At 45.8% G+C, this 23,049-nt stretch overlaps 1 protein-coding gene across 1 annotated transcript; it reads right to left on the bottom strand.

Annotated features, from left to right (window-relative positions):
- Positions 1-2,853: 2,853 nt before the first annotated feature.
- Positions 2,854-22,497, bottom strand: LOC306738393 (ras and Rab interactor 2-like; the record flags this gene model as incomplete). The annotated part of the gene is made up of 12 exons (XM_079220238.1): positions 2,854-4,224; positions 4,575-4,738; positions 6,736-6,867; positions 7,213-7,438; positions 7,623-7,705; positions 10,873-12,294; positions 16,160-16,251; positions 16,441-16,513; positions 18,003-18,117; positions 18,200-18,398; positions 18,620-18,714; positions 22,429-22,497. 12 exons carry the CDS (start codon positions 22,495-22,497, stop codon positions 3,898-3,900), a joined length of 2,997 nt encoding a protein of 998 aa, XP_079076364.1. The 3' UTR covers positions 2,854-3,897.
- Positions 22,498-23,049: the final 552 nt, after the last annotated feature.

The raw sequence follows: 23,049 nt of genomic DNA, 5'->3' as shown, positions 1-23,049 counted from the left end.
GTTTCCGATGTGTGGCAAATGAGAAAAGGTTGGAAAAAAACTAACTTTGTCGTCCAAAGTAAAGCAGAAAGAGTATAACGGTTTATATACAGCATATTCAACCAAACAAACTACAATAACCGTCTCTCCAGCGTGACTTTCTCCAGTCACAGTTCCCCCTAGTGTTGGTGAAAGTGTCTGGAGGAGAGGGCGGTGGCGCGACGTTACTTCCGTGATAAACACGACATTTTACATGGAGTTAAACACACGAGTTGTGCGACGTTGTGGTCATAAACGTACTGCGTCACGTACCGCAAGACGCGAGGAAAACGAAAGTAGCGACAGGACCTGAACGGTTACTCGGGGCTTCTCGCGAGAGACGCGACGAGTTCTGTTCAGTCCGTGTAAAGCTCCAGCTGAGCCGCCCACGAAGCGACTAAAACGCTGCTTTTTTGTGACCCAGTGCTTACCGAGACGAGCGGGCAGCTTCCAGGACACGAGCCGGTGTCGTTGACGTGAGCTTGAGTGGGGCGTCTTGTAGTAAAAACACACCGGGACAAGGACTCCGTGGAGCTGCGGATGTAACTAACGTTAACTAACTGCCACTATGCTTCTTCTCAGGAAGATGCAGGGGGCGGGGCCTGTTTTGACCTCGCGCGCTTCAGCAGCGCCGTTGACGACTCGTCTCTGTGCCGCCCCCTGCCGGCCACCGGTGTCCATGCACATTCATATAAAACAATTAAGACGTAGGTGACGTTTCTCTCCTGGGTAGAGACTACTTTCTGTCAATTAAGATTTAACTTAAACCAAAGTTGGCTGGCATTCAGCCTGTAGATGTCCATGCATAGTTTCGTTCATATTACAGCTCGAAAGTTATCTGAGTGGTTGGACATTCTTCCTAAATTCCAGATCTCAGCCATAAAAATAAAACAAAAAAACACACTTTTCCCTCCAAAATTAGCCTGAAGTCTGAGAACATTTCAAATGCATCACTGAACTGTGAACGGCTGCTGCTGTGACTTCATGGCACAACCATACTTGGACAATGTAGCAATGCATAGTGCACTTTATACACTAAGCAATACTGTTATACCTTTTATATTTTGTGCCTTATTTTTATTTATTTTTTACCTTAAGTTTATTGTAATTCTTTGTGTTAGGAGGACCCAGCAAAAATAAGCTTTTCATTGTATAGAATAACTGTTGACTGTCTGTTATCTGTGCATATATGACAGTAAAAACATCTTGCATCTTGAATGTATTACGTTGCATGTCCGTTCTGCAATGACAGTTTAACAGCTGGTTCGATCACATTTAGAAGGACTCTATGTTATACACGTGTTGGAAGAAAAACTTATTTACTCTTGATTAGTACTAATGTTACCGTCAGAATCATTTAGAAGGTTTATTCATTAGCTGTATTATTAATAAGGCCAGTGACTCTTGATTGAACTCTCTCTCTCATGGTAAATACTTACACACAAACGTGGCTGGTCTTCTGATAGAGTCATGAGACTGAAGTATCAGTATGTCTTTGTTTAGGAACATATGCCGTGTAGCCTTGTGACTTTGGCCCTGAACAGCCGAGTTATCGGATGACAGGCAATGGCTCATGATAAAGCCATGAAGACATCATGTGGACCTTTGTGTATTGATAAACATATGTATTTAAGAAGGTGGTCCTTCGCTCATTCTGAGAGCAGCACCTTATATGTATTCATATCAATATTATGATCTATGTCTTCACTGTTCAAATGTGTTACCCAATCACCAACATTGAGTATCTGCACTTATGAAACACTGTATACTTCATGTAGAGACAACAGCACCGAGTGTGTGCACAGAGTGTGTGTGAGAAACAGGATGCAGAGCCAGGCACGGAAAAGGGAGTCGTCTCAGAGGGGACCAGGAAGTTTAGGATAAAGGGAGGTTTGATGGATGACTATCACTGGATCATTTGCAAAACAGGAACTAGAGGTTTGGGGCCTGCTCTCATGCACAACTCATCCCAAAATGCTATGAAAGAATGTCAGTAATGTGTTTCCCTGATATCGGGTAGCAGCCTGTGGGTTAGCAGCAGGGTGAGACACCTAGACAGGTCACTATGACCTGCGGCAGGAACCACAGGAAGACTGAAGTTTTTAAGTCAGCATTAAGACATGAGGACTATAGCATATTCAACGAAGCTGCTTCATAAAAAATCAACCACGACAAGTTTTTATTCAACCTTTTGTTTCTTTTGTGTGTGTGTGTGTGTGTGTAACTGGGATTATTAATGGAGAGAGGCAGAGAGCATGTCTGAGAGCTGACACGGGAAAGTGGGAGAAGCACAGCCAGCTGTTTCACTTCGCAACCACTGGAACAAGACCCGATCCACGTCTCTAAACCAGAGAGAGTCTTGTTTATAGAAGCCTGAGAGACAAGCGACAACAGAAAACTGTCTACGCATCACTTCTCACATGATCCAAATTGTTTTCTCCTTTATTTATGATTTAAGAACACGTGGAGAAAGAAAAATACATCTTTAAAAAATGAAAGTTCCTCGTGGTAGCTTTAAGGAACCCAGAACGATTATCCTGGCACAAGCTTTTCTTTCACATGTTCTTAAGCAAGAAAAGTGACCAAAAAGTTTAGTTTTATTTTCCTTATCAAGTTTACTTTTTTACCTTCGACCTAAAATAAAAGGTTTCTTGTTTTGGACAAGTGAGAAAAAAACTAATTAGCTCGGAAAATGGATCACCAATATATTTTCTCTCGCTGGCCTCTCAGGGCTTCTGTAGATTATTGACCAATCAGGAGCAAGTCAGGTTTTGTTGTTCTGCATTTCTGCACAGACGAAGATTCAGTAAATAGCAGGACAAAAACACAGTGACAAATAGTTCATTTGAATTTATACATCAAACCACAAAGACGCTCCACAAATATTCCCTTACGTTACAACCTCTGGTTTAGAGCCCTGTCGGCTCTGCTAATCCTTTGAAATCAGTTCCCTGTCTGTTTGTGGATGGAAATGTGTGTGACTGAACTGTCTGTGTTGCATGTGGATTACATCCTAAGATCTACTAAAATCCTGTCGTTCCTGTGCTGGCAAAATGAACACAAAAATAATGTCGCAAAATATTAAAAAATAAAATAATATTATGTTTTGTAGAGGATTGTTTATATTTCCAGTCAGCTTTGAGTTCTCCATTACAAATGATAGAAACAGTGTCATTTGAAATATATAACTGGCATAAATCCAAGTCCACTGTCGAGTCCTGTACAGAAATATTGAATCTTTGGCGATGGAAATTTTGAATATAAAAATATTTCTACACGGACATACAAGTTACAATTGACCAGCAATTGTAGAAAATATACACAAGAGCAATAAACAACTTTTCCAAAAGTTAATTTGACTTAAATTAAACCAACTGGTTCATTTTGAGGAAAGCTGACTAACCCCTGGATGATGGCTGACAGCTTTCAGTAGCAACATACTGGAGTATGTTTGATTCCTTTTGAAGGCACCCGGGTCAACAGCAGTTAAGGCAAACGTTGGTTACATAAAATGCAATATTAAACCGTATGACCTCTGCTTTAAGGACAGCATACATGTCAGAGAAACCTTTCGCCTCCATTATAATACTTCACATGCTCAAAAACCTGCAAACCAGCCTCTATACACCACCTGACACCACCTAACCTCATGAACATTCTTTTTGACCCAAACTGAGCCACAGTCTTACTTCTACCTTATTTGCCTTTCATCATATTTGACATTTTATACCTGCATCAATATGCCAATGTACAGCTCGGTTTCTCTTTCCATCGGGACGTCCTCAAAACTATCTACAAAATCTACCTGTGCCACCATAATACCACAAAACTCAAGTATTGCTTAGGATCAAGTGCAGCACGTTGTGACAATCTCCGGCTCTATTCAATCTGAAGGCAGTTTCCATTGTGCATGATGGCAGGGGAACAGAGGTTGAGGTTCGGTACCCTCTTGTAGATAAAGTGGAAGGTCGGAGCCCGGGGCCGGCCGTGGAGCTCGGCTTTGATCCGCTGAGGGTGTGTGTCCGGGGCCAGCTGCTGGCTGGTTTCCTTGGTGACCAGAAACAGTGCGAAGGTGTCAGGGTCCGGGATCTTGAACTTGTAAGCGCAGAGCGAGCACACCTCCTCTGTGGTTGTGTACGGGTGGACGATCAGGGTTTTGGCCGTGCAGCCTGTGTCCTCTTCCTCCAGGGCCACGCGGAGAAAGTTCTGCAGAGAGGAACAAAAGGTCCTGTGTGAACGTATGGCAGGGATGGAAATCGCCACAATGAATGAAGGTCAAGAGCGCAGGCAGAAAAAGGACATGCAGTGATAGCCAGAGAAGAAAAAAAGAAAAAACCACATGCAGTTTGTTTCATGTTCCAGGAGAGGGGGCTCTCTACCCGAAACTGAACCGTGGCTCAAGGTCCTCATGCTGTGATATTAGTAGAAACTGAAGATGTATTCCTTCTCACTGACGAGGGCCGAAACGCAGCACATTTCATGCTTTTTTGGGAGAATAAGTACAACTTAGACTCACTGCCAGGGTGTTCAAATTGGGTTCAGGTCAGGCGCGATACCTGAAAGTCGTCCACAGACGGCGCCGACCGTGGGGTGGTGCGCCGTCTGTGCCACTGGTGCAGAGTGTTCCTGGCCTCAGAGCTCAGCACCCGCGCTGCCTGCTCCTCCTGGAAGTTCTTGATGAGGGCCATGGCTCCGTAGGCGCTGGTCAGGTAGTAGCCCCCTGGGGAGAGGGAGGAGGAGAAAGGAGGGACAGTTGTTTTGAGGACGGACCGAGAAAAGGAAACCAAACGGAGCTAGTTCTGGAGAAATGAAACCAGTGGACATGACATGGGCCAGAGGGGAACACTTCCTCTTTTGGAATAGAAATGAATCAATCACATTACATAATGAAGTGAAGCTAGAGGACACACACCACATACATTTGATGAATTCTACAATGAGCTGTACTGTACGTGCCAGACAGGTTGGCGCTGATAGGAAAATATTTAATTCTGGCAGGGGTCAGCCTCTTTCCTCTGAACCGGCTCCAGCCCATTCAAATCTAACACAGACTGGAATTTCCTGCCAATGTCTAATGGACTTTTCCTTCCGATGTCTTAAGTTTCTCAAGCCGTCTCACAGAAGCTTCCTGGTGAACTCCACTGAGCCGAGAGGGCGGCGGTGTAAGACTTATTTTAGAATGCTATAATAATAGGCAAGAATCACACAACTTCCAAAAACGTGTCAAAAAGACTTCCTCTACCACAAGAAAAAATGTCTTTAACAACTTGTATTTTTAGCGTCACGTGATCATAGGAAGGCCTGAGGAGTCAGCGGATGTTGCTGGTGCTGGTGCTGATCCTGCAGTAGGAATAGTCAGGTCTTCACTATACTGCAGTGATGGATTGGAGAGTTACAGTTAAACTCGAGCCACAAAGCGAGCACAGAGCCAGTGCACACTGTTGGTTCCTGTGACAGACTTTTGACAGGACCAGACGTCTTAAATTACTAAATTATAAAACAGTGGCCACTTTGATTCGTGGCACAAAATGAATAGAAAGGGATTACAAACATCTTCAGTTCATTAGACCTCAAAACGCCAGACGATGTGGTCATTTAAACCAATATTTAATATTTAATCCATGTCGTACTTTGATCCACTATTTCTATAAACATATTGATGAGCGCTTTAATGAGAGCTTTAAGAAGAACAGGAGGCATATACTGTCATCGACCTCACATTACTTTGTGTTGATGACCACAACAAGCGGGGCATTGTGACAGAGATGGTGAAGACTTCTGATATTTCTACTGTCATGAACCATTTCCAACCATTACACTGGAGAGGATCCTCCTGTTGACACACCGTAAAGCATGTCTCCTGTTACACGGTCATACGACACACGTCTACCTCACACCAAAGTGACCGTCCGGAGCTCCTGAAGTGTGACGACCCCTCCCTTCCACTAGCGGCCTGTGTCCTGTCTGCTGCTCTTTCAGGATGTTGACCGTCGGCTAAGGGGCCACACCTGATCCGGCTGTGGTTCCAGCTTTAAAGCCTCTCCACCTGAACAGTGACGGTCTCTTCCTTCTGACACAGCTGCTGATTTGTTTCAGACATTTTCACACATGCTGACATTACCGATTACTGGCTCTCCATGGTTGATTAATGTATCTATTTGTTACACTCGTCTGGTCTCCCATTCATGTTGCAGCCTTTAAACCGGGTTGTAGCATATGGGGGCTCATCCGATTTAGATTGGTGTCGTGAAGTTACCTCTGCTGGCTGTAATTGGCTTGATGTGCACCATGTTTGGAGAGTGAGATGTCTAGTTGTTTGGGAGACATTGAGTGTGGTGAGGAGGCTGTTTTCCCTGTTGGTTAATGTGAGCAGCTTTACTGAGTATTGTTCATGAGTGTGTTTCTGTCAGAGTTGTCTTATGCTGGTGGGTGCTTTTTATTTTATTTTTCCGGTGGCCCTGTGTACACTGCAAGTAAATTGCTGCTGTTCTGTCCCTGTTAGGTTCGAGAGCAGATCCCCTTTGACGTTCGTTGGGAAGCTGCAGGTGGGTAACCGGTTCATGGTTGCTTTAACGGGCCTGCTGCTTTTAGTACCCACTACAAGTAGCACCTAAAGACATTATCACATCATTTGACCTTGTTCCCTCCTCTCAGTGTGTTGTGTTTTCTCTCAATTGTCATGTATGATATATGGAGCAGACTAACAACAGGACCTACCCTCTCCTTGCAGCAGGGCCGGGTCCAGCAGCTCCATCATGTACTGGATCTCTGTGTCCAGCTGAGGCATGTCACACTGAGCCACCACATAAGTCAGCATGGGCAGGAAGTCGTCTGCACCGAACATCCTCCCTGGTAGGAAGCAGACGCAGAGCGGTGAGGGAGGGAGGGAGGTGTGGGCACACAGGTCTGACAAAAGGCATCGCTGTAAACAGAATCTGGTTCGCAAAACATTTGCTATTCCAAACAGAAGAGGAGACTTCCTCTGGTGCTCTCACTGAGCTTTCTTGTTTTTTTGTCCCCTGTTCCGATGTTAGGGTCAAAGCACAGAGCATGACGTATGCTGTACAGAGTGTAAAGGCCTTTGTGATGTTGGGCTACACAAATAAATTAGATTGAGTTCAAAATAACCGCTACTTTACTTCCAATATTTGTTTTATTCTCTTATGTCGTATGCAGGCGAACACTTCTCCATACCTGAGTTATCCTGCATGATGGTGTAGATGAGTTTACACACACGCAGCAGCAATGACACCTTTTTCTCGGGGGAGTACATCTTCCTCATGTTCAGGAACTTGTGGCGGATCTTCTCGATAGCCTCGGGGTCGGGGGGCACGGCTCCGTCGACCCCTAACTCCTGCGGCCTCTTGGCCTTAGCCAGGGCCAGGTTCTCCTTCAGCTGCTGCAAAGCGCCGCTGCTCACCTGCAGAGAACCACAGACCGATGGTTACTTTACCCAGTCGACCAGTAAAGACCAGTTCTTTTTTTAATGTCTCGTATCTGCTCTTTTTGGGGATGTGATCCTTTGCGTGGGAACTAGTGACTTTATTATATTATGGGATGGTAGAGTAACGCTTCAGGAGAAGAAGATTCCACTCATGTCTCACCTGGAAGTCGTGTAAAGCCGTCTCAATCACACTCCTCAGAGGCTTTAGGACACACTTGTGCATGGCCTTCTCCAGCACCTGGTCTGCAGAAAACACACACACAGAACACACACACAGACACACAGACACACACACACACACACACACGCACACACACAGGCCACGTTACAGCAAACCAACAGATCAAGAGACCAACGAGAGGACACATTGCACAGCTTCTATAAAAGTTAGAAACACAGCACAGTTTGGTCACCTGAATACTGTATCGCATATAAAAATATACACATATAAAAGGACATTCAATACGTTGTGCAAAGCCAGCTGACAGCCCAACCCAGACCATCACAGTGGCACATTCAGCTCGGAGTAAACTATCTCCTCAGCCGACGATGCACACTATGGGAGCCGGGGTCAGTGTGTCACTCTCACCAAACACTTCCTAATGTTCCACTGTTACAGAGCATCACGCTGAGGAGGCCGCGGGCTTGTTGAAGGAGAAGACTGTCTTTCTTTAATATCTTTCTTATTGACAACAGAAATCAACAATCTATTCCTATTTGCTGACTTCTCTGTCCTGTCCGTGTCCCCCAGCCTCTGGCCCAGTCATTTTCTTCACACATATTCACATTTCAGGTAGAATGCAGTAAATCAAATGTGACCGTTTTCACTTCCTGGTTTGAAACAATCTTAAAAGGACCCGTGTGCAGGATTTAGTGGTGACTGCCACTGAATACCCCGCATACGGTGTCTTCAGGGGCATTCAGGGGCCTTCACAGTGCATCCACGCCACTAAGTTCAAGTTGCCCCTTCAACTTATAAAACGTAACAGTCTCTCTCTAGAGCCAGCGTCTGGTTTGGCCCTTCTGGGCCGCTGTAGAAACATGGAGGAGGTGTAACATGGTGGATCTGCTCCAGATGCAAATATAGAGATGGCTCATTCTAAGCTAACGAATGCATGAGGACTCTTAGTTTTAGGCTAATTCAAACACAAATGAAAACATAGTTATGAACATTATAATACATTTCTGCCAGTAAATACCCCGAGTAGCTACACACTGGGCCTTTAGGGCAAGAAAAGTGACTAAGTAACTAACCTCAACGTGTGACATTCACAAGTCAGGTTTTACCACATAGATTACAGATTTGTTCTTCAAGTTCTTTGAAGAGTTAAAGAGTGTCAGGTTTGTTGGGTCTCCGCTGGAGTCTGTGATATTTAAAAGTATCGCATTCATTCAGCTCGACCTCCACAATGACTCCATCTGTCCCTCCCACCTACACACACCGGCTTCAAATGCTGTCCTGCCTACCTCAGCTATGTACAGCTTGTTGTATTTACACAACTGTGTCTCGTTGTTCACTGGCAGCACTGACGCAGCTGTTCCAGGCGGAGTTCGTGCAAAGAGCTACACAGAACGCGCTGCAATTACACTCCAGCATAAAAGCCTCCACACAGTGTGTGTTGTGGGTCACCCGAGGTACGGACTCTGTAGTTCTTTACTGCACCCTGCCCAGACCAATGCATCTGAAGTGAAGAACAAGGGGAGCGCCCCAGGTGTTTACAGAGGCCGGAGAGATTCCCCTGATCCTCATGTGTACACAAGGAGCAGCACAGAGGCTGCTAAAGGACACACAGCATGTGGGCACACACACATTTTCTGACTGTGGACTTCCTGATTTCCCCCCCAGAAAGGCTCATTTCCTGTATGTTGAGCAATGTTTGTTATTGGGCTCGTTCTCGACTCCAGCCTGTTCAAAGTCTTCCTCGACTTCAATAAACTTTAGGAGACCCTGTGAGTGTGCACGCGCAGGCGCACAACGACAAAAAAGCACCCGAAGTAACGAACACAGAATTGTGCGGTTTTTTGATGTTCGTCCCACAAATGGCAACTTTCCTTTTCCTTACCAGCCTCTCCATTGGCCATGAGCTAGGGCGTGTTCGGACAGGTGTACAGCCTCCCTTTACAAACACCCAAAGGGTGATCCTTCTAGCTTGACCTGAAGTATTACAGTTGCAACAAACACTCAAAAAGTCTGGACTTCCAGCGCCCCCTTTCCCTACAAACACAACATTTCTTTCCCCCGATGTCAGACTTTCAGCCGTAATCTTTCCGTAAACACTCAAGAGCCCAGACGTCAGCTCAACTTCACTTCTCCTTTCTTTTTAACCTATTCTGTGGGATTGTAGTTGACGTCAGGCAGACCGCCTACTCGCGGCTCACGGTTTTGTTTTGATTTTTCCACAGAATAATGAATAACTGTAATTTTGACACACCTTTAACCATCTAACAATCAGGCCTGAAACTGTTATTAAGAAACTTGATTCTAATTTCCACAGTCTCTTTATTAGACAAACGTTTACATTTCTTCACATTGGCCCTCTCCAATGGGAACGTTTGTGTGAGTCAGACACTGTGGTCTGTTTGCACAACCAGAATGGATCACTGCTCTGTCTCTGAACAAGGCTTTGCTGTTATTGTTTACAATGAACAAGGGACGTGAGATGAGTGCAAAGACATGCTTACATATTCATGCGAATACTCAAGTGCACAATAATCTGATTGGAATGAAACGTCCCTTTGATAGAGCGGCTCACGACGGCAAACTTTATTTTTACAATCACCGTGACCTCAATGGAGAGAATCAACAGCTTTGACACGATGAAATCAGAAAGAGGGATTCAGTCCTAATGCCGAGTACTGGGTTTCTTTTTCTTTTTTCATGTAACTAATACAGTCGACATACTGTATGTACCAGCTTCCAGTACTCAGTGCTGCTCACACATTTCAGTGAGGACCAAAATTAGGTTGAATACCAAGCAGGCCAAATTAAAATGTCTGCTTTTTAAAATATGAGCCCTCAACTGCGCTGTGAGCTTACGGCAACCAACGGGAGCCAAGTTTTACTCGTTGGGGCACAGCACACTGGCATTTCTGAAACTCAACACCAGTAGTGAGGAAGACTGATATGGAAAACTTCAACTTGTGTATCTCAAGGCAATGACAAGCCTGGGCACTCACTGAGCATCGTCAATGAATCACCCACAAATCCGCTCAAGGCGTTTTCCTTCTCAAATGACACTGGAAGGAAAAGGTGAAGAGAGGTGCCCGCTGTCAGAGATGGGATATCCAAAACAATGTGCCCACGCATGCAGAGGCACAAGTTTCACCAAGTCAAGACCCACGATCCAGCCACTCAAACAACAAATCTCAAATGTGGTTTTAAAGATTCGCAGCCTTCTTGGCCCACTTACCGATCTGGTCCTCCGGTATGAGTGACTCGATAGGGGGGTCCAGTTCGGAGCTCTGGTGCAGGTAAGCCTTCATCTGCGTCATAAACTGCCTGAGAGTCTGCAGGAAATCCATCCCTGAGGTGTGACAGCCTCGGTTCTCCTGAACAAAGCTGATGTAGTCCTGGACCAAGGAGCCGAAATATGAGCTTTTGTCCCTGGACAGCTCAGCGATCCTTTTCACCGCCCGTCTCTCGGGGGTCATGAGGGAGCTGAGCATGCCGCTCACCTTAAGGAAGCGTCCCTTCAGGGCCCTGGGGAGGATGAAGGAGCCGCCGCTCAGACTAACGCCGACCTTTTGCCTCCGTGCTTTGAAGGACGGACGGTGGCGCATTTCGAGGTCAGTCTCCAGCCCGACACCGTAGTCCTCCTCCTCGTCTTCTTCCCTGTCCTCGTCGTCTTCACTGCTGTCCTCCACTGGGTCTTGACGAGTGAGGTGTCGGGATGGACTAGGGGCAAGGCCAAGGGAGAATCCAGGAACCTGAGAATAGTCCAGTGAGTCAGAGGAGGAAGTGGACATGCTCATGTCACTGAGCCGCTGGCGTCCCCTCTCCTTAGAAGCGGACGGACTCCCAGCGTTCTTCTCCAGTAGCACATCAGCAGGGACAGCAGGCGGAGGCTGGCAGGGTGGAAGCTTGGCCCGGGACAGAGCCTTGGCAATGGTCTCATCATCCAGGGCAATGTGGCAGCGGTGAGCTTCCAGATCCGGCTTCTTTGGCCTTGGAGGTGGTGGGTTTGAGGACACAGGGACCGGGGAGCCGACAGCTTTGGAAGGGCTGCTTTGCTTGGCACCCATTGATGGTCGAGCAGGAGCCCGGCGCTTGATGATGGACGGTTGCTGTTTTGTCGACACAGCAACGGCCTCTGGCATGCTCTTGGGTCTGGTGGTTGCAGCTGGAGGTCCAGGTGGTGGTGGAGCAGGGCGCCGGCGCGGCATCGAGCGCGGGGGAGGAGGGCGTGGGGGAGGTGGCCGCAGTTTGCCGTTCAGTTTGATCTCGTCCACGTGCTGCTCGCTACCTTGGCTGCTGCTGAGCGTCTTCACGGACGATCTCTCCGCATTCTCTAGTTTGCTATCGGACTTGACAGCATGTGAAGGTGGGTCGTCCTCACGCCGGTGGTGGTGGTGGCAATGTGTCTGGAGAAACAGCGGGTTGACAAAACACAGGGGACCGCTGGAATGTCTCCTCTCGAGATGAAAAGAAGGTGGAGGAGCGCCGGCCCTCAGGGTCGGAGGTGCGCTGTCGCAGTGAGCCCCGGTGTGCCTCAGCCGCGACGCCTCGACCTCCCTGTTCCTGTTAGTCCGCTGGGGGCTGAGGGTACGGCTCAGAGGGCGACAGGGCCGGGGGGAAGGGCGCCGCTGACTGCACAGGGCAGAGTCCCAGAAGCCTGCAATAGAGACACAGACCATTTACTATCTGGAAGCTAGACGCATACCTCCCCTCGGACAATTCAAGGTCCGGACTCCAGAGTGTTCAAATGGAAAAAGATCAGTTCAAGAAAAGGTGGAAAGGAACAAAAGACAGCATTCTCAACTATTTCTCACCAACAGCTCAGACTTTTCCTCAAAGTTTCCCTAAGTTTTTCTCTTTGCCGGTCTTTGGTCTTGCTGGTGGCAGAAGCGCAGTGAGCTCAGCCCGTGTTTCTTGGCTCAGATTCACAGCGTGCCGGCACACACCCAGAGACACACAGAGGGAGTCGCCCATGCTAATCACAGAGTGGGAGGGCACTGCACACAACACACACAACTCCAGTTCCTCCACTCCTTCTTCCTGCTCGGTTTTCCTCTCTCTTACTTCTACGTGCTACTGAGTAGTTGTTGTAGTAGTAGTCGTACAATGTTACGTTGTTAAATGAAGCTACTGCTACCAGCAAACCTCATTGCAATGATGTCCTTTCATTTTATATCAACAGAACCAATGGAAGACATGTGCTATCATTTTGGTGTGTGTTGTTCCACTGAATCCATCCATTGTTTTCTTCTATTTGGCCAGACAGTCTTCAGGCTAACGCTCTGAGCTTTAACAATTTGAAAAGTGTACAACACAATGATTAAACCAAACTGAAAAGAACAAGCAACAAAACATGCCACTCCAAAGTATCTATGCAGGGATTGCAGCATGAGCCCAGTGATGACAGTTTCCACAGGCTAAAAATGGAAACGACACTCTTGCATTCCTGTGGCCATAAAGAAGCTGGTATTCATATCTGAGATAGTACCTCAGCGTCTGGAGACGGAAATCTGCCCGTGGTCTTCATACTAGTCCATGTGAGCAATGACCACCTGACACTGTGTCTGCAGCACCTTTCATGTATGTTACTATGTTAACTCAAAAAGAGCAAACTATTAATTCTCAGATCAAAGCTGGTGTTGAAACAATGGCTGAGTCTCAAAAAATATGCTTTGATTGTGACAACTCAACAAATAAACGCTGGTCACCTATAGGCCGGCAGAACTAACCCATATGTGTGATACATACATCTATACATCTATACAGTATATACATATACATATATACATACATTACACACATATATATATACACATATACACACATATATACATGTGTGTACATCTCCTCAAAGTTCTCTTGGATGAATTCATAGATCGCTGTTCAACCCGTCTTGATGTCTGATTCACTAATAATATTACAGTGCCAATTTGGCCCTTTTTTTTTGCGTCTGATTGCAAACAACCAGGTGGCAAAGTAGAGATGTTGAGTTTAAACGCAGAACGTAGTGACCAGAACACTGGCAGAGAGCAACAAGTGACTTTAATTAACTTCAGTTCCAAAATGTCCCTGTTACTGCTTGAGCCCGTTAGCGCTGATCTTTGTGAATTGGATTGTTTTTGCAATGAGGCTCATTTGCACGGACCAAATGTTTGCATATTACCTGATATAAATACACGCAGAAAGAACAGGAGCGCCAAGATGCTTAGCCTTTCTTTAGATTTTTCCAACTCAGCTCTGCTCGGCGCTCTCGTGGCTCAGAGTGGTTTCATAGCGGTGTGAAAAGCCCTCTATAGGCATCATACAGATTGTAGAACATGCTAACAGCTATGTGAGGCTGCACTTTGCAGTAAACGCAACATTAGAATGCTAACATGCTCACACTGACCAAGCCATATTTCTGCAGGTGTAACTTTAACCAGAACTGTTGTTCTGAGTTTGTACTCATGGTTGACTGCAGTTATTGTAAGTCGCTTTGGATAAAAGCATCAGCTAAATGAAACGTAATGTAACCAAATGTAAGCATGCTAACATTAGCTAATAAGCTGATGTACAGCTGAGGCTGATGGGAATTCCATTAGTTTTGCATTTAGTCATTAACCATTTAATGTGACTAATTCAATTCTTGACCTGATTACTGCGCTAGAAAGGTTATGATACGGCCTGAGGAGACACAAACATTAAGAGGTTCAGAGTCAGTGCGGAACAAAATGGTGGACCGACTCAACATTGCCATCCTGAAAGAGTTTGACTACAAACTAAGTAAGGTCCTGCTCTCATGAGAAATAGATTTTTTTATGAGCAACAACAGCAGTTAATAAGTGCCTCAAACGTCGCTGCTGAAAATCAGTTCCAAAGTCAATGCAATATTCAAACGTCTCCCTTCGTGTTTCACATGTGCGTGACCAGAACATATAATATGATGGTCTGCTTTCGGCCTTTAAATAGAAGCGTTCTAGTGGAGGAGGGAGTTTCCCTTAATGACTGTACGAGTTAGCTAAGGGAGGCTCACAGACTGGCTCTAACTCATGCACATCAAAATGGAAGAGCAGCAGAAAGCCATACAAGTGCAGGCTAAAGCCTGATCTATGATATGTGTGGATTTACCACAACTACCTCACATGGGACTACTTCCTACATCCTGTCACAACAACAACAACCTAATTCATTCCAGCTACAGGAGTTCCTTCTCAACAGTCAACTCCTCCATATTGTTTTCATCAAGCCATGAGTTTTGGGACAAACTTGTATGGGACTTCTGAATGTGTGTGCAGCTTTTCATGTCTGTTCGCATCTATGACACACATTACGTCAGCACTCACACTTAGTGTAGCTTTCCACTCGCCACTCCCTCCTCCCCCACACTGAGCTCTGAGCTATGTCGAAGGCTTTTACTGTAGAAAGCTGATTCACCGCAGATTCACAGAGCCGGGCCTGGAATAACTTTCAGAGATGAAGTGACTCAATCTGCTGTGAAACCAGCCCGGAATGCTCAGCAAAGGAAAAGACACATCCTGGCTGCTTTATCTCTGTTTGCCTGCTTCTTATAGCAGGTGGAGCACTCTGAGGTTAAAGGCAATGTACTGTATTAAAGTGCAACACTGCTGTTCTGCAGCTAGTAGCCTAGCTTAGCATAAAGACTGGAAGCAGGGGGAAACAGAGGGAAGCTCTGTATGAAGATTAATAATTGACAAGAAGTATCTCATCTGTCTATCAGACTTCTGTACATCCTGAAAGATGGATCCCTGCTCTGTTTCTTCCTTTTCATTTCCTGGGGGGGAGTTTTCCTGCTCCGATGTGAGGGTCCTGTGACAGAAGATGTCGTATGTTGTACAGGTTGTAAAGCCCTCTGAGGCAAACTTGTGATTTTGGGCAATACAAATTCATTTAATTGTATTAATTCATAGTCTCCTGTAGTGTACAGATAAGGTTTGTGTGGAGGTTTCAGTATCGCTCTGTACAGACACACTGGTACAAAACCTGACAGCTGTTGTTTGTCAACAAATAGTCATGGCCACAAACTCAACTTAACACCCCACATTGTCATTTATGCATTCATTTTCATGTATTAACAAACTAAAATATATTGTTAATAGGAGCTTTACAAGTGCTAGTAATGCACATTACGCATTAGAGAGAACCAAGCTGGCTGTCTCCCCTTGCTTCAAGTCTTTATGCTAAGCTAGGCTAATCACCTCCCATCTCTGGCTCTATATTAAGGCACACACGCCTCATCTAACAATTTTCTCATTTAAATTCCTAAAATGTTAAACCGGTCCTTGAAGTTTGACAAAAGAAAACTCAACCGAATGTTCACCTTAATGGATTATCTTTCTCAGGCACATTTCAAGTCCCTGCAGATCTTCACCAGTGTGAAATGAATGTCAACGAATGGCTGAACGGCGAGAAATCAATCAAAAACTATAAAACTCTTTTAAAAACCTGTTTAACTGAAGCTGGTTTATAGTTAAAACCACCCGCGGGATGTTTACGTCACACAATAAAATAATCAATGAGGCTACCTGCTCCCAGCTGAGCCACCTCCTCCAGTTCTTTCTGAGTCTTCGCCGATGCAATGGCCTCTGGGAGTTTGAGTGTGAAAGGCAGGACATCCCTAAGAGAAAGATGAACAATAAATATGACAGAAATACAATATCAGAAAGAATGATAATATGTTGATACTCTTCAGCATGTGTTGGGATACTGTACCGATTGGTTTTTAATCAAAACTTTACAATATTTATTTGTATGTGACACAGAAGAAAACACAGAGAAGCTGGGGATGTGACGAGTGGATGTTTACCTGCTAATACAGTAGAAGGCCACCAGGCGAAACAGATCTGCAAAGCTGATCCCAGACTCCTCCAGAGAAAAGGCTGCAAGCAAATAAAATGTTTACAGATTTAATTACAATCCATAGACTGGAGCAGCTGTAGTCGCTTACAGATCATTTGCATTCAGAGGCTTTCTTCTGTCACTAGAGAGGATGCTCAACAAGAGAGGCCTTTGGTTGTCCAGCGCAGTTCCTTTACTCTGCCCCAGACTAAATATCTCAAATACTGGATGTTGTTGAGAGGTTTTGTACAGACATTCAAGGTCCTCAGAAGATAAACTTTAATTACTTTGGTGATCCCTGTCTTTTCTCTTAGCACCAGAGGGTAGCTGTGACATTTTGTTGAGATATTCAGGGTTTCTAAGGGATGTGGTCTGACGAATTTGGTGAACCCTGACAGTTTATGCAGTGCCAAAGTCTTCAGTAATCCTCCAAGATACTGCATCTCCACATCTATACTGATTGGCACAACATTTGGTCCAGATCATGGTTCAAGAGTAGCAGTGGAATTTGGTACAGACATTAGTAGCAGGGTTCAAATCCCCCTTCAGCCCCCACGCTCACTGTTTCATCAAGGTACTCCTACATCTGCTCCTTACTGTACAGAACCAATACGTGGAAATATCTTTGCTTTGGAGCTGGCGAATCTGAGACTTCCAAGTTCTTTGATATGAATTAGCAGCAATTAGTTTCTACATAGAGCAACTATAAAGACAGCATGTACCCTTCCCAACGTGACATTTAAGCACTGCTGTGCATGTTAGTGAGCAGTGTGCCCTAAAAGGACAGGTGATTTGTATTGGTTTAAAGTCAAGTTCAAACCGTCGGTGCATGGCTAACTTAAAGCAGCAGGCAGCGCGAGAGGCCAACTGGAAAGCAGCTGACCCACATCTAAAGGACTAACCAGGCCAAAGGCCCTCCCTCCCATGTGTGCTGTCATTTCAGCGGGGAAAATCCACAGCTGGTGTTTCAACACACTATGACACCGTCACAGCTCCATAAACTGAAGCGCAGACAAATATCTAATGACTAATTACAGTTCAGTTACAACTGAAATGACGGTCAATGTGTTTGTGGATTACGATCACAACAGTTGACCACGACGAGAATGCGGTTGCTTTTCTCGTCTGGCATCATATGTCAACATCTTGACTATCTTCAAGTCAAGTGTTTTACGAAAGTCACACATCCACGCAACTGTTACCTGTTCAATGTCACTGCTGAGGCAGTGCAAACAAACGTGACCATGACCAAACAGTCACATTGGAAGAACAGCTCACTGCTAGCAGGAATCTACTGGCTCTAGCGCTCTCTGACCTTGAGGTGGTTGTGGTGGAACTCGACAATCAGAGGAACTGATCAGGGAAACTGAAAGACCACAACTGGAGCTCTTTGATCCATCGGGCCATAACAACTTCTTTTTCCAAACAAACAACGCATGGCCAGCGAAACTCTGGACAGATCTAGATTGCGTAGCGAACAGCAAAGACTGACAAACATTTTGAGATGTGCTATTATGGGGTGTTCCTTACTGTACTGGCTCTCTCTGACGGGGAAGTGGCTGATGGAAGTTCCTGACGGACCCTCCTTCAGACGCACAGACAGAACCTTTCTCTGCAGCGCGGCTGACTTCCTGACTAGGAAAACCTGAAAGTCATGAAATGTCCAACGTTAGACAATAATCGAATAAGACGCATTAGCGTTTTGTAGCCCGACGGTGACCCCTCACCCCGGGAGGCTGCCGGAGCAGAATGCGACTGGCCTCCTCTTCACTGACAGCCAGCAGCAGCCACACCGGATAGGTTCGACTCAGCCGGTCCAACACGCTCATCCTCCTTCGCAACGAGTCGTATCCGGAATCCCTCTCGCCTCCCTCGCCCCCACAGTGGGGGGACTGCAGGTAAACGCCGCTCACCTCACCCTCCAGCCTGGCAGAGGAACACACAGAGAGGGAGAGGCGCAGAGAGTGAAACTCTTTTGCCATCTGCTGGTGACAACTAGCACTAATGCGTGGAGGCATTCACAAACACTGGTGAGGTGAATCCCATTGGACAGAACGCAGAGCCAGCTGACGGGGAAACCCGGTGCTGCTCAGACGCGATAAAAACACGACGAGTCAGGCTGAAGATAAGACGACGTGCCGCCTTACCCTCGTAGATCCATGGGCTCTCTGTTGGCTGTCGGAGAGGTCTGGACCATCTCTCTCTTCAGCTCCCCGATCTCCAACGCAAATGTATCAATCAGCTGGTAGGAGACAGAAAGAGAGGACAAGAAGGAGAAGAGGAGAGGGGACAGCAGTGAAGGACACCGACAGCATGGCTCAAACATAAATTAGGAAGTGGGAGATGGAGGGACTGCGCTGGTCACATCTAGAATAAAGGGCAGGGTAACCACTTCCTGTCTGCGGACCTCATTTCCTCCAGGCAGGAAAACACTGAGACAAAGCGTTGTCAAAGAACAGCATCAACACCCAGAGTGAGAGGTACTGTGTGCAAACACATGCAGAACGCTCCTCCTGTGTCCCGCAGGGCTGTTTCAGGAGATAATGTGTGGATCACGTAATCTATGTTTAGCACGAATCAGTCAACAGATGAAATAATAACGGCATGTAGGATTGTGTCTTTGTACTGCGTTTAGTTTTATCTACTTATAACTACTGGTGACAGAGGTGGAATGTGTTTAACGACCGCTGACACAAAGCATACCCAGGACGCTTGTGGTCTGCTGCCCAGTGGCCTCGGAGAATGCAACAGGAAGTGCAATGTAGCCATTTGGTGAGTTACACTGCGGGCTGCAACTTCAGCCCTGTTATTTCAGTCTACACTTGTTGACAACTTATGAGGAGTGTATGATAATGTGCAGTGGATGCATTAGAGATAACGGTAACCTAAGTGAAGTCACACTGAATAGGTGGATCGTGTTTGCGCTCGGGTGACACACATTGCTGCCATCGGGTAAATGTTTTGTTATTGTCTCATACGCGGTGTTGTGCTGCCCGTGTTGATAAAATGGACCAATCAGTGGGACAGAATACCAAAAGCCTTCGTGCTCCCGCCCCCTTCACCTCATGCAACATCTTTGCCTTTCATCTCCCTAACAGTTTGAAAACCTCTGGTGTAGAGTAACAAAAAAGTTATGAGAATATGTTCTGATAGAATTTAGTGGAAAAACTGCTCAGCTGCGTTCAGACCTCGAGCAACTAATTGCTTCTTGTGTTGTTGTTTTCTTTTTTCAACCTCAAGTCCACATTCCCTCATTCTGCACTGCAGAACCTCTTTAAAACACATCCGAGCAGATGTTGACATTTGGCTGCTGTACCCTGATGATCTGGGTCAAGCAGTGCATCCTCACAGAGAACAATATAATGAAGACCGGAAATGTGAGGTAATGCAGAGAAGGCATGTCAGTGTCACAGTATCAGCTTTCCCCAAGTCGTGCAAACACCAAGCACCCCGCAGGAACACTTTACATTTCAACCAGTAGGAGGCCTCCTTGCCCAGCTGGGCTCCAGACCACAGAGACCACAGGCCCCTCTGACTCCCCCCTCGTACGACTAAGTGGAGCCAGGCCTGTTAGAGCCTCACACCCTTCGGCATGAGCAGACAGCATGTTGCTGGAGCCCTGAGCGCTGTCCACTTCAAACACTAACTGAAGACGCTCATTCAGAGCCCTGGTGAAGACAGGGAGCGGGGTCTAGACAACTGACCAGCGCTCTCTCAAAGGTGTCCTGTCAAAAGCAGTGAGAACCCTAAAGCTACAAGCTACAAGCAGCCAAAGGTGCTGACTCATGCTTATTCCTCGCGTCCTCCCTCTCCTCCGCCATCACAGAGGATCTTCAAATCCCTTAAATACACCTCGAGGAGACGAGGAGGAGCTTGGAGCGAGGAAACACAGATGCACCCTAGAAGCATGCTGCCCTCCACCTCGTGTGGCAGAAGATACATAAATTGTTCCCGAATAAGAGGTTCTGCACACCAAAGGCTTTAACAGCTGAGGCACGCCATCAGTAACGGACGTTATGGAACCAAGGATTGCTCCTCCGTCCTCACTGGGAGGAAACACCTGAGCGTAATGAAAAGCAGCAGAAGTGGATGGAGGATGTTAAACTACCAGGACTACAAGCTGTTGACAGAGATCAGTGTTGAGGTTACAAAGTGTGAATCTGATTGTAATATTTAGAGAAAAAAGGTTTTGGGATTTGCCTGGTCGGATGAACAAATCGTGTTAAGTTATTGCAATAACTTTACTTCATGAATTAACTTTATAGAATATATTTGTTTCATATTCATTTTTATTTAAGTCTGATTAATACACTATGGATTATTACATATTCCCTATATTTCACCACTGTATCTATTTAAAGCTCAGGTGAAACAACTGGACAGAGAATGGACAGGTGTCCCACCTCACTTCCAGCACAGGAATGCTGTATACAGGGGGTGTGGAGCAGCGGCGAGACTTATGAATGTGGCAGTGGAGAGAATGAAAATGAGGAATGGAGCCAGAGCAGAGCAGACGACATAGAAACTCTACTTGTGAATGTGTGTGTGTGTGTGTGTGTGTGTGTGTGTGTGTGTGTGTCGAGGTAAGTGATTCTCTGCATGGACTGCTGTTAAAGCCATGGATGGAGTCAACGGGAAACTATGTTTGGTTTCGACACAGACGCTTTCAGGGTTAGCGAGGATGGAAAAAACAGCAGAGGAAGTTAAAAGCGAGACAACGTTCAGTGTTTGTTTCGTAGTTCAGTCTTGAGCCTGGTCCAACTTTTGAAAGTAGAGACAAACAGCCTGAGTGAACTAAGAAGCTCTGATGACGGCAGAACAGCTGCTGCAGCAACACTGGTAAAAATATACACCGGTCAACTCTGTCTGAATTAGCATCCCTTATGGCAGCCAGAGCAGATTTTTTTTTTGTCAGAGCATTTGTTTCATTGATCGCTGTCAGGATGTTATTAGAATTTCAACAAATATAACAAATTTATTTTATCTAAAATACATTGCCCACCCTGGCTTTAATCATCTTAATTTGTCATATTTTATAATCTATTGAGTGTATGAATTCAATGAGAAGTGTGTAATGATTTATGAAAGAAGTTGTAATAAGCTGAGGTTTCAGCCAACACCGTTACATTAGCATAGCATGTTTTTTACTTAATGTGTAAATGAGTCGTAGAACTTGAAAACGAGAAGTAAACTAAACTAAATTGTATATTTCGTCATTCTTTTCAGTGTGCAGCTCAACATCCAGCGTTCCTTTTTGTAAACACTTTTGTAAGACCTTCTGCAGCAGACGCTGACAAATACTGTACATTACTTTACATGAGCCTAGAGTAATCATGTATGTAAGTTACGCAACAAAAAGGAGGTAAAATGAGTAACGCGGGACACAAACAGCTGTTTCCTGAGAGTCCTGTGTGTGTTTGAGCTCTTCCACACGCAGACTTTGACGCTAAAATACATCTCCTGAATTCTTTCGCCTCAGTCGTGTATGTCCTGGCTCACGATGCAGAGCCATAGATGAACTTGCCGCAGTATGGACTGTGCGAACAGTGAACGATCTTATTATCAGAGGTGCTCATGGGAAATATAGTCTTCATTCCAGGAAAGCATGACCACTTTTGTCCACAGGGGCCACCAGGAAACACCAAAAAAATAAGTGCCCTTCATTTAACTTCAGCCAAAGTTAGGTGTGTCTATCTCACCAGCCAAGTTGTATATGCTGTTCATGGAAATTATACATTTCTTTATGGAGGTAAAACACACGTCAGACAGTTTAACTACATTGTAACCAGATGTTGCATCGTTTTTAGGTTTTGGTTTTGCAGCACAATGCAGTTTTTTCCTGTTCTAAACAAACCAGTGTTGAGTCAGCCTTTTCCAAAAAAGCACATTTGGTACACAGGAAGTGTTGAGTTTTATATTTCAAAGTCAGCTACATGAAGCATCCATCAGTCCTCACCTTAAAGAAGCTCCCGCTCCTGTCTGTGAGGCCACTCAGGGGGCTCCTGGGCGGAGAGCTGGAGGCCATGTCGTCTTCCTGTCCACAGGACGGGGAACTCTCACGTGTGAGTCTGCAGGAGCTCTGTGGGTCAAAAGAACGCTTCAGTTCAGACGCTTCAGCTGTGGTGCAACCATGGACATTCCTGCTTTGGCCACAGCCCGTTAAATGGAGATGTTATCCCCCCCCCTCACTTCTCTTCTTTCCTTTCATTATCCTCCCTCCTCTCTCTTTGTTCCCCCTTTCCATCGCCCCTTGATCTCAGACAACTGTATTAATCCTTAGCCTCTGTCCTCTCATTATCTGTCTCTCCTGTTTCCTCCCTGTCTCACATTTTTCCTTAGACTTTGTTCCCATGTCCTACATACATAATGAATTCTCCATCTTGTCCTCGGTTCTAGCACAGCTGCCCTTCTTTCCCACCATAGTATATCTATTTCTCTATCTGTATCTATTTGTCCTCCCACCTTCTTTCTTTCTCACTGTCTCATCCTTTCTCTCCAGCCAGGCTACAACCTCCCCTCTTTTTTGTGTGTGTCTGTCACCATCTACCAGAAGTGACACTGGAGGGTGGAGCTAAGA

Source organism: Taurulus bubalis, assembly GCF_910589615.1.
Source record: "Taurulus bubalis genome assembly, chromosome: 6".
NCBI classification, from domain to species: domain Eukaryota; kingdom Metazoa; phylum Chordata; class Actinopteri; order Perciformes; family Cottidae; genus Taurulus; species Taurulus bubalis.
Note: the sequence above shows the minus strand (reverse complement) of the source record. Positions and strands in the feature narration are given on the sequence as shown.